The 17,045-nt window shown below is 39.7% G+C and overlaps 2 protein-coding genes across 3 annotated transcripts in view; both read left to right on the top strand.

The window, feature by feature from the left end:
* The first annotated feature begins 3,225 nt into the window (after positions 1–3,225).
* On the top strand, positions 3,226–12,388 carry LOC104842638 (fatty acyl-CoA hydrolase precursor, medium chain). 2 transcript variants are annotated; one of them, XM_010585134.1, is made up of 14 exons: positions 3,229–3,301; positions 4,069–4,273; positions 5,112–5,256; positions 5,704–5,837; positions 6,180–6,333; positions 7,198–7,299; positions 8,224–8,328; positions 8,460–8,510; positions 9,020–9,160; positions 9,244–9,330; positions 10,348–10,495; positions 10,701–10,832; positions 11,140–11,212; positions 11,644–11,818. In XM_010585134.1, exons 1-14 carry the CDS (start codon positions 3,229–3,231, stop codon positions 11,816–11,818), a joined length of 1,725 nt encoding a protein of 574 aa, XP_010583436.1. The 2 variants fall into 2 exon arrangements, with proteins under 2 accessions (XP_010583437.1, XP_010583436.1); XM_010585135.1 differs by lacking the exon at positions 8,460–8,510 and having other exon boundaries at positions 3,226–3,301; positions 11,644–12,388.
* A 4,088-nt stretch (positions 12,389–16,476) lies between these two features.
* The window catches only part of PDCD2L (programmed cell death 2-like), a 6,258-nt gene continuing 5,689 nt past the window's right edge, over positions 16,477–17,045 (top strand). The window contains exons 1-2 of the mRNA XM_010585242.1: positions 16,477–16,559; positions 16,622–16,846. Coding sequence (XP_010583544.1) covers positions 16,477–16,559; positions 16,622–16,846 — 308 coding nt within the window. The remainder of the gene's footprint in view (positions 16,560–16,621; positions 16,847–17,045) is intronic.

Below are 17,045 nucleotides of genomic sequence, written 5' to 3'. Positions count from 1 at the left end.
GTTTGTACCAGAATTATTCTGGTACCCTTACTGGCTGATACGCACTTGGACTGCCAAGAACAAGTCTTGAACACTTCATTTCAGTGTTGTCAAGGACTTCTTTCTCTGCTATATCTTGTTTGTTTCCTATATCTGGCTCCTAGGCTGCTCCAGCTACTCGAACCATGTTCCTGACCGTACCACTACCTCACAGCAGCGTTATGCAGCTCCACAGATGCTATGGGGCACAAGGCATCTGTTCCCCCCTTCTTTCATCTCCCCTCTGTATCTCCAGAAGAATTTAAGATTGTTCATAGCTAATAATGTCCTACAGCAACAAACTGGCCATCCCTTCTTTCTGAATGACTTTATTGGAAGAAATAGGGTGGGATTCCTACATCTTTCTGCCCAAATTCTGTTGCCAGTCAGAACCTGGGAGGTAGACTGTTAGCACAACTGCTGTTTTGGTAAACAGGAATTCCTGCTAAGCATCTGTCCCTCTTCCATTGTTTTAGCTAACATGTTTTGTGAGGGGAATATAATCTCAAAATAGTCTTGATAGATTTTCATTGCACGTAAATTCCCCTGAGGTCCTGTACTGCTCCCTTTAAAAGGAGATAAACAGGCAGCATTGTATGTATATGCACAGAATATATGCTTATGTTGTAAGTGTATGCAGAGAAATGCAGTGGAACTGACTTCTTATACATAGTGCTAAGAATAGTCACAGTGCTAAAAATAAATCACAGTGGAAAATGTCAAAAGATTTTACTCCTATCTGCTTAGGAGTGAGTGCTCTGATACTCTGTCTCATCACAGAGACGTCCTGATGTGAGATTACCAGTGCTAAAGAGACAGTGTTAAAGCTGTCCAAGCACTAGCTTCGTAGACTCTAGCTCTAGGTTTTATACACTCTAGCTTCATTGAAAACTGACCGGGGGCTAAGTAAAAAACCAAACTGACCCTGTTTTAAATGCAGACTTCTAAACATTTCTACCATTCATACTTGAGGCAAGATGTAATTGTGAGCTCTTATGCAATTATGGGCCTATAAATGTGGTATTTGCCTCTATTTTTCAGCTATTGAAATCAAGAAAGGTAGCAGTGCATTAAAGTATAAAGAGGCAAATGTCATCATATGGCAGGATTTTTTTTTGATTGATCCCTGACTTACGCATTATTCACCGACTGAGGGTAAGCTGCAACATGTTTTCTCAAAATGAAATGCCAAACAGGATTCAAGAATTCCACTTGCCAGGTATGTAGCACTATCTCCAGAATGCATGAGTTTAGTCTAGAGTGTTTCCACATTTGCAGACCATATAGGCCATGCTTGTAGATCCATACAAGGTATCAACACGCAGGGCTGTAGGGATCTAAAATCCCATTTGTTTGTTGTAAGTAAGATTGGCAGAGTTTGCAGAAACCGGTTTGCACTGGTAATATTTTCAGAATGGACACTTCTTTGGGACTGTGGATGGGATATGGGCTGAGACATTTTGCAGACTGGGTACTTGAGAGAGAAGTAGTGAGTGGAACAAAGATTGAAGAGTAAGGCTTGGAAAATAGAATAGTAAATGAAGGAGAAAAATAAAGGGAAAACAAATGGGAAAGGACAGAGTTTAGTAAAATCAGTAAAGATCAGGAGATAGAAAATAAATTGTTTATGGAGGTAAAGTTTGTTACAGCAAAAGGAGAGAGCAGCAAGCAGAGTACACAGCATTTGGCTTTGTAGTAAAGGACTCCTGTAGTTTGTGGGTCACAAGTGACTTGAGGCATGCATGCCAATCAGGATGGAAGCCGAGTCACAAGCAGGGATTCTTGTAGTTCCACCTTGCATGGAAACAGTTTTCCCATGCCAGGAACCAAAGCAGTCCAAGATAAGTGGAGACAGTGAGAGAATTTGCAACAGTATTCAAACAGGCAAAACTGAATGTGTACACCTGAAGCTACCTGCCAACAGTTTGCTCTCGAAGCAGTCCAGTTTAAAAGTTGACCAGGATTTATCTACAAGGGCTGTAAATCACACCTGTGCAGATACACTTACAAAGATTTGGAGTAAAGTACACAAGGATATCTGTAGTACACAGGACTACTAGGTGCATAATACATGTGCTGAACCAATTTAACGACTGTGGGTCTTCACAGCCCAGTTAGCTGAAAACAAAGGTGCAAGCAGTAAATTCATCTATAGAAATGCCATGTCTGACAACTGAGAATTCTCATGATATAAAATCGCAAAACAGCCTTTCTGCGGCAAGAGCTACTGAGTCTTGCACCCCACCCCCACCCCCCCAAAAAAGAAAAAAAGACAGAGCCCAAAGCTTACATAAAACTAACACAACCTCTTAGTTAACATGGGCAGAAAATCTCTTTTATTTCTATTCAGCTATCTCTTCCCTCTTTTTCATATCATGCTCCAATGATAGATGTGAGTTCACGCAGAAGTCCATAAACCCTCCTGATTTTCCAGAGGCATTAACTGTATAGTTAGCAATCAAATCCTTTAATATTGTTCCCATACTACAAAAGCTGTGAAATCATCTGTCTAGTGTTGCAGAACTCATGTATTGTGTTAGATACCAAACAAACATCCCTGAACATGCAGGACTGAGTGGCAGGTGGAGCTAAGATTTTTCTAGTATTGTTTTTGTCAAAAAATGTCCTTTTGTGAGAATGAAAATCCCTCATATTTACTTCAGCATAAGCACATTTTTCCTGAGTAGTGTTTTGGAATTTGCTCCTTGTGGCTATATTGTGTATTCCTTACATTGAGATATTAATACTAAAATGAAGTAAACAGATGTAATAAGGTAAAAGTGTAGTTCCCTTCCTGATCTCTTCACTGTGTAGTGTGAGGAAATCCTAACTTCGTTGAGAAAGACGGTAGTGTTATAGCAGCAGGACGAATCTCTTGGTGCAATGGAAGGCTGTTTTCAAAGCACTTTAAAGCACATCATAGTTGATGCCTGAGGTTTTGTGCATAAGATATAAGGAGCACTAAGGAGCCAGTAAGAAACTTGTGGGTCCACTCTGCAAGGCGGGAGGTCTCCGTGTCCCCATGTACAGCTGAGCCCCTTGGGAGGGGTGGCTTACAGGCAGGGCAGCTGCTCTGGCTGCCCCCAGCGAAGCTGGCTCACAGCTTGAGTATTGCTTTTCCTAATCAGCGTTTCCCTTGTGTAACAGTTATACTTAACAGAGTATATAAGGCAACACACTGAGGACGTAAATATGTGACTAGCTTGCAAAATGGCAACGGGAAAGGACACATCACTGCTGTTCTTGATTCTCACCGTCGGGGTCACAGCGCTTATAGCTACTGGTAAGCTTCAGAACGGTTTTTCCCCATTGCCTTCTGCAAGGAAATAGAGCACGTATGCAGCTTGCCCACCTAGGGGAACCCCAGCTTTACCGGAGGAGCTGGGCACCCAGCCTTGCTGCATAGAAATTAAGTCTGAATAGCAATAGTTCTTAATTTCTTTTTCTGACCTGTTTCCAGTCATTTGTCTTATTTGCCTTTTTCGCAAATAGTGAATCAAATTCCTGTCCCAAAATCTTGTCTGCTGAGGCAGAGCAGACCACTGTACCACATTCGTAATCTGGTATTGAGAACTTTCACACCGATCTTAACATGAATTTTACCTAAATGTTAACAGTATTTGTATATGCCAGACTATTTTCAGGTATGTTAGAAGCTTTTTCTTTTGGCTGTGTCCATACTGTCAAGGGTCTGGAAAATACTTCGTCCGTTCACGGTTCTTTTCTTAAAAAGGTAATGCCTTTTCTTAATGAGAGCAATCTATTGGACTTTAACTAACAACCTGGGTCAAAAAAAGGATTAAGAACTATGTGCAATTGTGCGTATGGTAAGACGATACATATGATATACCTGAGGGAGATTATACATACAAACCAATCAAAATGAAGGCTGAAATAATGTCTGCTATACTGATTATAGTTTGTTGAAGCCTTATGTATGAAATTGTTTAAGCAAACACAAGGTGTATATTTAAGTAGCTAAAGCTCTTAGAAATCTGGCAATTACTTACGAGTAGACCAATTATGTGATTTTGTGCTCACATCCTCCAGGACAAAAAGCAGAGCAACCAGAAGTGCTGACCAAATACGGGAGAGTCCAAGGGTACCAATTCAAAGTAGATGCAGCTGAGAGGAGTGTAAATGTGTTTTTGGGACTTCCTTTTGCTAAGCCTCCAGTTGGACCACTGAGGTTTTCTGAACCCCAGCCACCTGAGCCATGGAAAGGTGTCAGAGATGCCACTTCCTACCCACCAATGTAAGACAGTGACAAAACCACTGATCTTTTTAATAATTTTATATTATATGCAATTTTGGGACACTGATGTACAGGGCAATCAAAAGCCACAAAGATGAATTCCTTGGTGCCATCTCATTACCACCTGCAACTGTTGCAATGAATGCATTCCTGAAGACACCTTTATAAGCTGCTCTTTTTATTAAAAACTGCTATCTAATGGGCATCAGTGATGAACTAATATGGACCAGCACTTTGCCAATAATGTTCTGGTTTGGGAGCATTTGGCCATTACTTAGCAATGTTTAGAAACTGTGAGCTTTGGAGCAGAGAGAGAAAGAAGCTGAGGAAATGTTGGAATATATTAGAAGAAAAAATTACTGACTGAGTCACATGCTTAACAGGACACATAAGAAATGCAGACCAATTCTAGTCTATATTGTAAATGTCTTATTCCATTTGTACTACTGCCCTTGTTTAGTGCCTCAAGCCTAATACCTACCATTACAATATAAAAAGCTACGGAAGATGTAAAATAATTCATTTGCATTTTCATTGAAGTAATTTATAGCCATATGTATTTGCAGGTATATTTCTGTAATGTTTTGAAACACACAAAATTATATCTGCATGTCACTGTGTACTGCTGTAGGCTGTGGCTCCTTTTTACAGATCTCCCTAATGCTGGGTCAAAGGAAGAAAATATACTACAAGTGATGTTTTCTGTTGCCAACAATCTAGAAATGTACTAGAGATTGGTTTCTGGTTTGCACTTTGTTGTGGAAGTACAAAAAAGCTACACTTCATAGCTTTGAGGTTTTAATTATTTCTGTTGCTTGTTATTTTTTCATTTATTCAGGTGTCTACAGGATAAAGTACAAGGACAGGTTTTTTCGGACTTTATTACTAATAGAAAAGAAAAAGTTCTTCTCCAAGTGTCTGAAAATTGCTTATACCTAAATGTGTATACACCCGTTTCTACAGAAAAACAGGAGAAGCTGCCTGTAAGCAAAACCATTATAAAACCTCTAGCAAAATTATTTTACAACAAACCTACAACCTGTGCTATATGCAGAGTTATAGGTGCAGTGTTGTAATGATGATCAAGTTGCATGCTTTGCCCCAGTAAATATTTGCTGAGGTTTAAGAGAGACACAAAATCCTATTTTACAAATAAAATTTTATTGACATTTTAGCTAGGTAATGTTTGATTTCCTCTAAATAATCTGTGAAAAGTCACAGGGCACTGGTATAGTGTAAGTATTTAATAAAATCGGTGCCATTTTTTAAGACTGCAGGCCTCATATTCAAAAGACTTCTACCATTTGTGAAATGTAATCTGAAAGAGTCAGGAGTGAAACAGCACAAAATATTATATATTGGTTTATATTTAGTTTTTGTCACTGGGAGCTCTTATCTGTGCTGGGTTGTTTCTGGTTTTGTCTTTCCAGGTCTTTGTATGGATCCATGGAGGTGGGTTAGTTTATGGAGCAGCTTCATCATATGATGGTTCAGCATTAGCGGCCTTTGACAATGTGGTGGTTGTAACAATTCAGTACAGATTAGGTATTGGTGGATATTTTAGGTAAGATATTTTGTCTCAGTTTTTGCTAAGTGATTTCCAAAATTATGTGTGCAAAGCCTTTGTGAAGAGATGTGCACAATACTTGCTTATGCAAAAAACCTGTACATTTCTTAATTACGTATGCAACAGTTGGGAACAATTTACAAGTCCCAAGTCAGCTTCCAAGTCTGTTCTTGTTCGATTGCTACTCTAATCTCAACATTTTCTGAGCCATTTATTTTTCAGTTGTGTAGAGAAGCTCTGTATAGAGCATGGCAGCTGATTTCTAACACCACAGATTGTATTTTTCTCTGCCTTTTTTCTCACATTGAGCATTTAAACAAATCTATTCTTTCTCTGCAGCACTGGTGATAAGCATGCCCGAGGTAACTGGGGGTATTTAGATCAAGTAGCAGCCCTTCAGTGGATTCAGGAAAATATCATACATTTTGGAGGAGATCCAGGATCCGTCACTATCGCTGGAGAATCTGCAGGAGGACTCAGTGTTTCTGCTCTTGTAAGTTCACAGTAATACTGAATTTTAATTACTTAGGGAAAAAAAACACCGTCCACATTCATTTTTAGTACCTGCATGAAAAGTCAGTGAGAGAAAAGGGATGGTTTTATAATAAATGACATTTTACCTTGGTCTATAATACAACAATACAGCTTCTGATTGATAAAAGTGTTCTTTTCATACCCAAATCTTGTAGTTTGGACCCAAAATATTATTCCTTATCTACTAAATTAAATTCCAGGTGGTATTTTGCAGTGCCAAAACCCCAAAAATTTATCCTTGTGAGAAAAGTCCTCAAAGAGGGTGTATTACCCTTTTCCTGTTTGCTTTGACAGTCACTTGTGCAAAGTAACCAAGTCAAATAGTCACGATAGCTGAACTAGACATGCATTTTGTGACCCAGTGATTATGTAAGATTTTTACATCAACATTGAGCACATTGGCTAAGAGGTTCTTCTCCAGTCTCTCACAATTTGGTACAGATCACACAGTGAAACCAAGGATCAGTGATACATGTGATAAAAATTCGTTTCCAAAGCTCCTGCCCTCTGGCCAATAGTTCTTTATTCCCCTTCGGCAGCACAGCCAGATTATTTTGGACACAGTTATATTCGATCCATATCTGGCTTGCAGTGTCGTTCCATGAAGTCTTGGAAGCAAGGTGCTATGGGAGGGGGAAAGGCAGGCATGGACTCCTTATCCCTCAAAATGTTGCCAAAGGCCTTTGCATAGCTGAACTACGATCAGAGGCTACAGAATAACAGTCTTATGACATTTGTTTTCAAAATGTTTTAAATGGCAATTCTTGATAGGAAATTCCAAGTCAGTGGTTAGAACATAATGCTTGTCCTTCCCTTTTTACAGGTCTTGTCTCCCCTGGCGAAGGGCTTGTTCCACAAGGCCATTTCAGAGAGTGGTACTGCAGTCAGGGTTTTGTTCACTGACCGGCCTGAGGAGGAAGCACAAGTGGGTATTTTGTGGTATTTTAAATTATTTTTCCAGATAGTTTTGCATATCTTAAACTGTTTATTCCAAAATGTAAAACCAGAATTTTTTTCTTGTGAAACTACAACCACAGTCATTAAAGACAGGATTTCTGTGTGCAAATACTACATGTTTAACGATGCTTTGCTTTTCAAATACCCAAATATCCACATATGCGTGAGTGAAAGCAAAAGACTAAGGAAGCGAAGAGAGAAGGCCGGGAAGAACTGTGAAAGGTAAAGGAATACTATAACGTGTACCGTCCTCAAGAAAAGTTGAGCTATAATTTTTGGCTGGAAAATGGCACCAGATTCTGAATATTCTTCCTCTCCCATTTGATGCCTGTTGTGTGTACATAAACAAGACTTTATTCAATTTGTTTATATTTGAAAAGAAGAGCTTACTTCAACCAAATTATTTTTTTGTTCAACTACAAGAAACAACTTCCAGGAACCTAATTTAATAATCTGGGATATAAAAGAGGCAACATTATAATGAGCTCTGTCTCTCTAATGACAGCTGTTACTCGACCCAAAAAGACATCAAGAATGGTATGTGCTCTTTGTTACCATCTACATGGTTGTATTCTGACTGTGCATCGCTCTTAACTCCTTTATGTCATCCTGTCTTCTCAGCCCAACGTGTTATTTACCAGAATTACTATCTTGGTCTATTTCTGTATCAAAATATTTTGGAGGCATATGTTTTGTCCTTCTGCTCAGCCCACAGTGCAAAGGGTCATGAGGGCTTTCTATTCTCTACCTCTGCAGCTGGAACATGGCTGGCTTCAATGATCCTTGTACAGAAGTGTAGACTCCTCCCTGCTGGACTCTCAGGCTCGGTTGCGCTTAGAGCCTTCTATGGGAAGTATATGAAAAAGTGTTTGTTTGTTTTTATTGATTGCAGAGAATTGCTACTGCCTCTGGCTGTGAGAAAACCAGTTCAGCTGCAATAGTCGAATGCTTAAGAGAAAAAACAGAAGAAGAGATAGTACAGATAACACAAAAAATGGTAGGTGAAATGGTACTTCTTGCATTTAAATGACATTTCAAATTTTATCATAACGGAGTATGCTATTTGTGTGTTGTAATATTAGGAGAACTTGAAGTGAATGTAACATCTGACTTTCTTGACCTTTTCAGGATTTGATGACACTGCAGCTATGCTATACTTCACCTGAAAAATGCAAACAGGTTACTTCCCTTTCATTCTGCATGAACTTTGAGCTACTTGTGTTTTGCTGTCATGCTCTACCAGGGGAAGGAAAAGAGTGTAGGAAATGTCACAGTTTCTCCTGGAGAACCTGAAAATTAATTAATGTAATATATTACATCCTACTTAAAATTTCTTATCACAATGCTGGATTCCATGTTTCTTTGCAGTTTCAACGCAGAAGTTGGTTTTTCCCTCACTGCTCCACATGTCCCATAACAGGATTGAACTAACTAAGAAGATATGTAAATTGGACATCATCACCTATGTTTCACAACATTAAAAATACAGTGCTAATCTTCACAGAATCTTCTGCTTAGTGCAGAAAATCTGTCAAGAGAAAATTTAGAGATGGCTGGAATACTATTACTTCTTATATCTTCACTTGGCACTTAATTTGTTTTGCTTTGGAACTACAATAAAAATCTGAACATTTTTTCTAGAAGCAAAATTCATGTATTAATGAAGATTTCTTTTTTTTTCCCTCCAGCCTTCCCTGTTTATCAGTGCATCTGCAGATGGTGTATTTTTTCCAAAGAGTCCCAGGCAATTACTATCTGAAAAAGTGATCAATGCAGTCCCATATATAATAGGAGTAAATAACTGTGAATTTGGATGGGTGCTTCCTACGGTAAGAGACTTACAATGTTGTTATTTATATATCATTTTGTTATATAAGATTATCTAATAAATATGATTCTCTGTATCATGCAGACAATGAAATTTCCTCCTTACACAGATGGTCTGGATGAAGATGTTGCACATCAAGTTTTACAGAGCTCCCTAGCAGTATCACTTAAGGTAAGAGGCCATTTTCAGAACAGCCCAGTGCTGCTTCTTCACTGGTCTGGTTCTGTGTTTGTACTCCTGGAGAGGTATATTTTAGAGGCAAACTGTTCAGTTTGACAGCTTCCTACCATGGGGCAGTAATGGGCAGCAGATGGGGTGTATTCCTGTTGCCACTAGTGTTTGAAAATGCACTCTAAATTTCTATCCTAAATGCCCCTCTTTTTAAAAAGAAGTTCTGTGGAAATCCAGGACCGATTCAGGTACCTAAATATAGGTGTCTTGTGACATTTTAGATACCCTAGGTTATCCAAGACAGGCATAGTACTGGCATGTATGACATAAGACCTAGATAGAACACACCCTTCTGAAGCAGTAACTGGAGACTAGAAAGGATAAACCTGAGATGTTTAAAACGGCACTGAGAGACCTATGTTCAGGTTTCTTGAGGTTTTGCTTCCCTGTAATTTACAAACCTCTTAGCTTTCATGTTCCTTTGTGCTCTCCTGAAACTACTAAATATAGAAAAATGCAGATTAATGGTAAGAATTAAGAACTTATAAATATGGCCAGTACTTGCAATGGATCATTCAGTGTCACAGACATCCATCATGAACTTGGAAAGGCAGAGCCCAGGCTTGTTCTGAAAGGGAGTAAATTATGGTCATCTACAACAATAAATGAATTTTATGAAATCCAACAGGATTTCTTTTCTCTTATGAGGGTTATTTCCACAGAAGGGAGAACAGACTACCATAGCTATTTATCAGCATCACTGACTGATGTTTATCTAAAGATGCTTGATCTTTAGATCCTGAAAACCTCCTTTCCCTGAGAACATCTATATCCAGTAGCTCCGTAACTCCCAATTCTGAGCTCTGAGCCACACTCTAACACAGTTGAGGATTTTCTCTGAAAGAAGGTAATGTTTGGGGTTTAGCCAGGGACATGCAGATGGCACACTCAATTAGTGCTGATATGCTTTATAATATTAATCATCATTATAAGAAGTATTTTTATTGTTCACTTCAGGGTGTTACTTCTGAAGTTGTCGATCAAATATACAATGAATACATAGGGAATGCAGAAAACCGTGCTCAGGTGCGAGATGGCCTTCTCAATGCAATAGGAGACCCTTTGTTTGTTCTTTCAGCCATTGAAGTGGCAAGATACCATAGAGGTAAGTCTCTAATTCAGCATCTATTAGAAGAAATGTAGAATTCCATCCTGGGGTGTGTTTGTGGACAGTATGCATCGTACTTCATTATCCAAAGAACTGATAGCGTTTTCATTTTATCAAAATAGTTTGTAATGAAAGTTTATGATCTTTGGTGGCAGGTATTTTCAGCCCTCAAACTAACACTCTTCTGTATATTTTCCACTAGATGCTGGCAACCCAGTCTACTTTTATGAATTTCAGCATCGGCCAAGTTCAGCGGCAGGTGTTGTGCCAGAGTTTGTAAAAGCAGATCATGGAGATGAGATTGCCTTTGTCTTTGGAAAGCCATTCTTAGCCGGTGATGTATCCATGCTTACTAAAGTATTCCTTTTAAAACATTATTATTCATTTTACTTACTGGAGGGCTTTAGAATAGACTTTCTCCCTTACAAATACTGGAATCAACATAAACATTTTCTGCCTTTATTAGTAGTTACTTTTCATGAAATCACTCGTCTGCAGTTCTCTCCGAGAGCTCTGCTCTGGTAAAAGTGCCATAGCTCAGAGTAGCAAGTAGAACTGATTACAGTCTATTGGAATTGATATAGCTACTACTTTTTTGATTATTAGTTTTTAAAGTTGCCATTTCATCTCTCACTTTGTAGGGTATGCTACAGAAGAAGAAAATAAACTTAGCAGAACTATTATGAGATACTGGACTAACTTTGCTAGAAATGGGTGAGAATCATAATGCTAATCACAGCTCAAGTTTTGTCTGTGCTGCCTGAAACATACTTACTTGCCTGAAGCAATACTTATATGGTGGTTCCTACAAATTTGGCAGAATTTAAGCTAAATATTAAAGCAAATTATTTCTATTCTTAATGATTGCAAGAAAAACCTTTTAAATGAACCTGCAGACCAAAAAAAGAAAAAAAAAATCCAAGAGCTCTTACTCCATCTGCAATGGAGTTTTAGATCCAAAAGTAATGGCAATTATCAAACTTTTGCTATTCCACTGATGAGCATTTTGATTAAAAAAATCCAACTATTCAGGTACTAGAATCAATCTGAGCTCGTGTTAGTTTTCTGAAATGCTCTCAACCTGAGCAGTCAGAGCACAATTGCTAAGCAAATGGAAAGCTAATTTTTCGTTATATTATTTCCAGAAATCCCAACGGAGAAGGCTTGGTCCATTGGCCTCAGTATGATCTGGATGAAGGATACCTGGAAATAGACCTAATGCAAAAAGCATCAAAGAAATTGAAAGAACGCAAAATGGAGTTTTGGACACAGCTCACAAAACAAATGATGAATGAAAGGAGAGAACACACAGATTTATAAGAGTTGTGGAGGGTACAGTTTGCTTTTAAAATCTGAAGTCAAAGAAAATTAGTTTGTCAGGATGCAGAATTCAATAATAATCACCTTCTAACTCACTATTGTGTAACCTGCTGTCATGATCACAGTGAAAGGAGAGAATCAAGGGAAATTTGGAATGTTTGTGGGACTAAAAATCACTATTTAATGAAGCAAGCAGAAAAAACCCACAATCTTTCAGGCTTGAAAAGACCATGGTGTCTACTCAGTGGATAGCAAAGCTGAATAATGATCCTGTGAGAAGGGGGAGTGAGGGGGAAACTGTCAAATATATTGAAATCTGTAAGAAATTAGCTATACAGAATATATCATAAGTGTCAGACTATGTTGTATGCTTATTCCCCTCTTCTTTCAGAAGAGAATGGTCAGTTGTCATTCTTACAGCCTCTTTCCACTTTCTTTAATTGGAAATAGCTTGTAGGGAGCAGAGCATCCATCAAAAAACATCTGTGAGATGGGCTTGACACCTCACAAATGAGAATGGAAAATCTCTACTTGTTGTTTTGTAAACTGTTATAAATAAATGTTGCTTTTGAATTTTTACAACTTCCTTTTCTTTCTCCTAACTGGTACAGGCTAACTCCAAGAGGTTAAATCACACCCAAGAAGCCAGAAATGTGCCCAGTTTCTTTCTTCAACCTAAAGGGTTTCAGATATGAATTTTCCAGCTTTCTTTGCAGAAGCTGAGTCTCAAGGCTCTAGGGTTTCACAGGCTATTCTGTGGTATGATTATCTATTCTTCAACCCTTCCTGGCAAAGAATTCACAATTCACTGTCTGGAGGGAGGAAGCCTTGCTGGCAGGACAGACACCCACTGAGACAGAGGGGAGAGCAAAGTATGATGGTGTTCGCTGCATGTTGTTAGCTCAATGTTGTCCATGGGCTCACAAAGGGAAGACCTGCTGATGAGCAAAGCATGCACCCCCAGCCTTCCTCCTTTCAAGGGCACCAGCAGCTGTGACCACATTTTTGGCAATATCTGGAATGCGTCAGGACACACAAGTAATGGAGTGGCTTTTTTGCAAAGTTACATGACAAGCAAGATACACTTGCTAGGCACAAAGGAACACACAATGTAAGCATCCAAGAATCTATAAGAACTGTACTCATAACAATAAACGAACAGCAATAAATTAGCTGTAACTACTCCCTTAACTGGTGTCAAGCTCACCCTCCCATCTCCCACAGCATCCCACAGTCTATGGCTGCTCTTCCCAGGAGGGGCTGTCACAGTGACACATTGGCAGCCCAAGTTCCTGCCTGCAGGTGTTGATTTCTTGAGGATGTCTTCTTCTTCCTCCTCACCTCTGGGTTCACTTGGGCTTGCCTTTACAAATTGGTGGACCTTGAGCTGTGTGATCTATACTGAGCTTCTGCCTGGCTATTCCCTTTTGTGCATTTTTTCCATAACTTGCAAAAACCACTAGTTGTTACCATTAATTGCAAAAAGCCATCAAGTAACAACTAATTGTAGCAACAGTGTTCAGCCATACTGCTAGTTCTCTCACACATTTCATAATGCAGCATATGGGGCACACTGGGCATTTTATTCCTTCCCATTTTGATCTGAAGTAGCCTTTAAGTCCGTTATTGGTTTGTTTGTTGAATCAGTGTTTCTGTCCTAGTAGGTTCACAAAAATCATTAACTTAAACAAGATACAAAAAATCCCATGTGTTTGTGAATGCAAAATCATAGCTATAACTTCTGTGGAAAAGTGAGGCCCCTTATTTCATTAGGCACATATGATAACAAAGTACTTTCCAACTGTGTGAGGAGCATTCTGTCCATCTGTCTACTTAAAAACCCCAAATATAAAGAATGGTATGCTTTCAAACAGTTGAGAAAGGAATAATACTGAGGCCACAATGTATAAGTTACCTTTAAGCAGCAGATTCCTACATTATGCTCCAAACTGCATTTTATTTTATATTTTTAATATTAATGGTCACTTGGTATAGATACCCAGTTCAGCTCAAGGTAACAGTACATATACATTAAATACAAATGTATGCACTGTGCACCTATATCTGAAGAAAATCTTAGCAGTATATTTAGTTGATAATATTCAGCAAGAACTGCTGCTGTTGTTATTTTTCACATTCTGTCAATAGAACACTTAATCTTTCTTAAAAATGTATTAATTATACATAATTTCTATAATTGCCTAAGTCGGTGACCAAGTATGTTTGTCAGGTGCCATTCCTGCTTCTCAGGTCATCTCTCCTCTGCCAAGGGTTCTGTTCCATAGGGCTATCTCAGAGAGTGGAGTTGTAGCCAGAACTCTGATAACTGACCATCCTGAAAGACAAGCTAAAGTAAGTAATTTTAAAATGTATACTGTTCCACATTTTAGTACTTTCACAGTATTCAATATTATTACTAGCTTTTTAATATTGTAGCTTTCCACACATTGATGCTTTCTGTGAAAAAAATCCATTTGCACACCCATTTATGATACTGCTTTGCTCAAACTTGCAAATACTTAGTATTGTGCATGCTGCTGCAACTTATTTATGTCACAGCTTTTACACGAAACATGCCTCCAGTCTTCAGCTGTGATGGAAGGAATTGGGAGTTCTGCAAAATCACTTAGCATTCCCAGCACAGTGTAGCTGATGACTGTTCACTGTTGACTCAGTTGCTGAAGAAAGTACTGTCCACGGAGGAGTAAGTAGCGTAGTTAATATAAGAAAACTGTCGGTCTTTTGTTACACTGATTGCAGAGAATTGCAACCACGCTGGCTGTGAAAAACCTGATTCAGCTGCAGTGGTTCAGTGCTTAAGAGAAAAAACAGCAAAAGAGATGATAAATGTAACTCTAAAAACAGTAGCTAGTGCTGTACTTTGTTTTATAAGATGGAATAAATCCTTCCCTAAGACTAAGATAACTTGAGGCAAAACCATTGTATGACACTTGCTTGGCTGTTGCAGGACTTCACAACAGTGCACTTGAACAATAATACTGCACCTGAAGAATCAGAACAGGAACATTCCCTACCCCCCTGCATTTCAGGGTAGAAGTGCATCCATCACAGGAATGTAAACAACAAATTCTTTTTTTTTCCCCTGAGAATGCTTCTGAACAAGGCAGGCTCACAAATACCAAACAGAAAAGTTAATATTGCAAAAATGGAACTGGCCAGCTTTGCACAGTCCATCGTGTCACCTTTGTCATCAGCAACGCACTTCCCAGCAGCTGGCTGATTTTTTAATACAGTGTGCAAGACGGAAGGACTGCATATTGGAGGAAGTAATACAGCATTTATCAAACCTTTCTAGGAAGTAGTACAGTCATTGAAAAAGCTCTCCTTTTTGCAAAACTGACCTTTTGTTAGTAGCTATTTTATCTGTTGCCATAACCAATCTTTCCGTATCACTGTGCTGGCTTGTCAGTTCTTTTGCAATCTTACCACGTAAGCTTATTTTGACCCTGTTACTCATCCAACCCTAAGAAGCTGGAGTTACAAACTGGTTAACAAGTCATCCTCTGTCTTGAGCATTCAGCATTACATTCTTGTGCAGTACTAAAATTATGTAACAGAACCTCAGAACAAGGCCTAAAACTCAGTTACCTTTGACACTATGTATTATATTATAACTAAAAATAGGTCACTTGGGTGATTTCTTTCAGTCAATACTAAGAAAGCTGAATTATCTTTCTGAGCAAAACCAGTATGTAAGTAACAAAGTGGTGCTTTTTTCTCTAGCATCCTCTCTTTATTGATGCAGTTGTGGACAGTGTATTTTTCCCTAAAAACCCATCACTGCTACTAGCTGAAAAAAGGATCAATGCAGTCCTGTACATAATAGGAGTAACAAACCATGAATTTGGATTTCTGCTTCCAACTGTAAAATGCATATAACGCCTTTTATTTATACGTTGATTTATTAACTATTCAGGAGCACAGGAGCTCACAGAAAACATTTTTACTCTGCAGGTGCTGAAATACCCTCCTTTTGCAAAAGGATTGGACAAAAAATGTAGCAGTCAAGCATTAAAGAGCACAGAGTCTTTCACAGTAAGAGGCAATTTTAATGTGCCAATTGACTTCTATCTGAGGGTTGGTACCTCAGATCTGCACTAGTCCCTGCTTTTTTTCCCCCTTCATTTTCTTGGATACAGACACTGCAGCAGAATTCCCCCATGTCCTGTGCTGTCCTTGAACTAAGTGCCAGGTGTAGGGAGGGCACTAGGTTGTGGCTCAGGCTTTGCAGAGGCTCCATCCATTCAGGGTCCCTGAGGCTGGTTCCCAAGCTCCAGGAGACGCTCCACGGATCTGAGGAGAACAACCTGTCCCTGAAGGGAACAGACTGAGCTGGAGATAACTCTGTGAAAATAAGATTATTGAAATTCTGTTTTCTTTATGCAAGTGATTTCCAAACAAGGAAAACAGCAGGCATCGCTGACGGGTAGTACCTGAGCAGATGTCAGTGTAATTCCCCTTCGAGCTCCTGCAAACCTCTTGCTTCCAAGTGGAGCTGTAACAAGTAACACGGAAGCACCAGCTCCAAGTTTTGATTACTTGTCTGTTAGACAATCCAGTGTACTTTTGTGAATGTCAGCATCAACCAAGTTCAACTAAAAGTTCAAAACCAAACTTCGTAAAAGCAGGTCATGCAGATGACGTTGGCTCTGCACTTGGAAAGCCCTTCTTGGCAGGTATCTGACTGGGGTCTGCTGGAGAATGTTTACTCGTCATCTGCGTTTGAGCACTGTTAAGATAAAAACATTTTTAGTCAAGTAAGGAATTTCAGTATTCTTGTAGAGCGCTGGCCTCGTGCTCTTCCGAGACGATCTTTACCTGGAGTCAGTTCTGGGACGCGACGTCCCTGTCACCCTGGAGCGACTTCCCACAGCCGTGTCCGCACGGAGAGGCACCGAGAGCGACCCAGGACCCCAGGACCCAGCCTCCCGCGGGCCACGCTGCAGACGACGGATTTAAGCGCTGCGCAACAGCCTCGAGGGGCCCGAGCGCCTTTGGTCGGAAGGGGTAAGTTTTCACACGCCTGCCTAAATACCGCGCCAAGCCCTGATTATCTCCGTTCTTAATGACCGCAAACGAGACCGCCGCGCCCGCTCAAGCAGGCGGCTGCCCAGTACCCTGCGGCGGGGAACGGGCGACCCGGTCGACCCGGTCCCATCCCGGCGGCCCGGCCCCCTTCCCGCCTCACGGGCGGCCCCCCCTCCCC

Source organism: Haliaeetus leucocephalus, unplaced genomic scaffold, assembly GCF_000737465.1.
Source record: "Haliaeetus leucocephalus isolate CR32 unplaced genomic scaffold, Haliaeetus_leucocephalus-4.0 Scaffold92, whole genome shotgun sequence".
NCBI classification, from domain to species: domain Eukaryota; kingdom Metazoa; phylum Chordata; class Aves; order Accipitriformes; family Accipitridae; genus Haliaeetus; species Haliaeetus leucocephalus.
The sequence above is the reverse complement of the archived record's forward strand: the minus strand, read 5'-3'. Positions and strand labels throughout refer to the sequence as shown.

Excerpts from the sequence above, each read along its gene's own strand:
- LOC104842638 (XM_010585134.1), top strand. The coding sequence starts at position 3,229 with ATGGCAACGGGAAAGGACACATCACTGCTGTTCTTGATTCTCACCGTC. Across the intron at positions 7,300-8,223 it reads GGCCTGAGGAGGAAGCACAA|AGAATTGCTACTGCCTCTGG; the intron begins GTGGGTATTTTG and ends TATTGATTGCAG. Across the intron at positions 10,496-10,700 it reads AGTGGCAAGATACCATAGAG|ATGCTGGCAACCCAGTCTAC; the intron begins GTAAGTCTCTAA and ends ATTTTCCACTAG.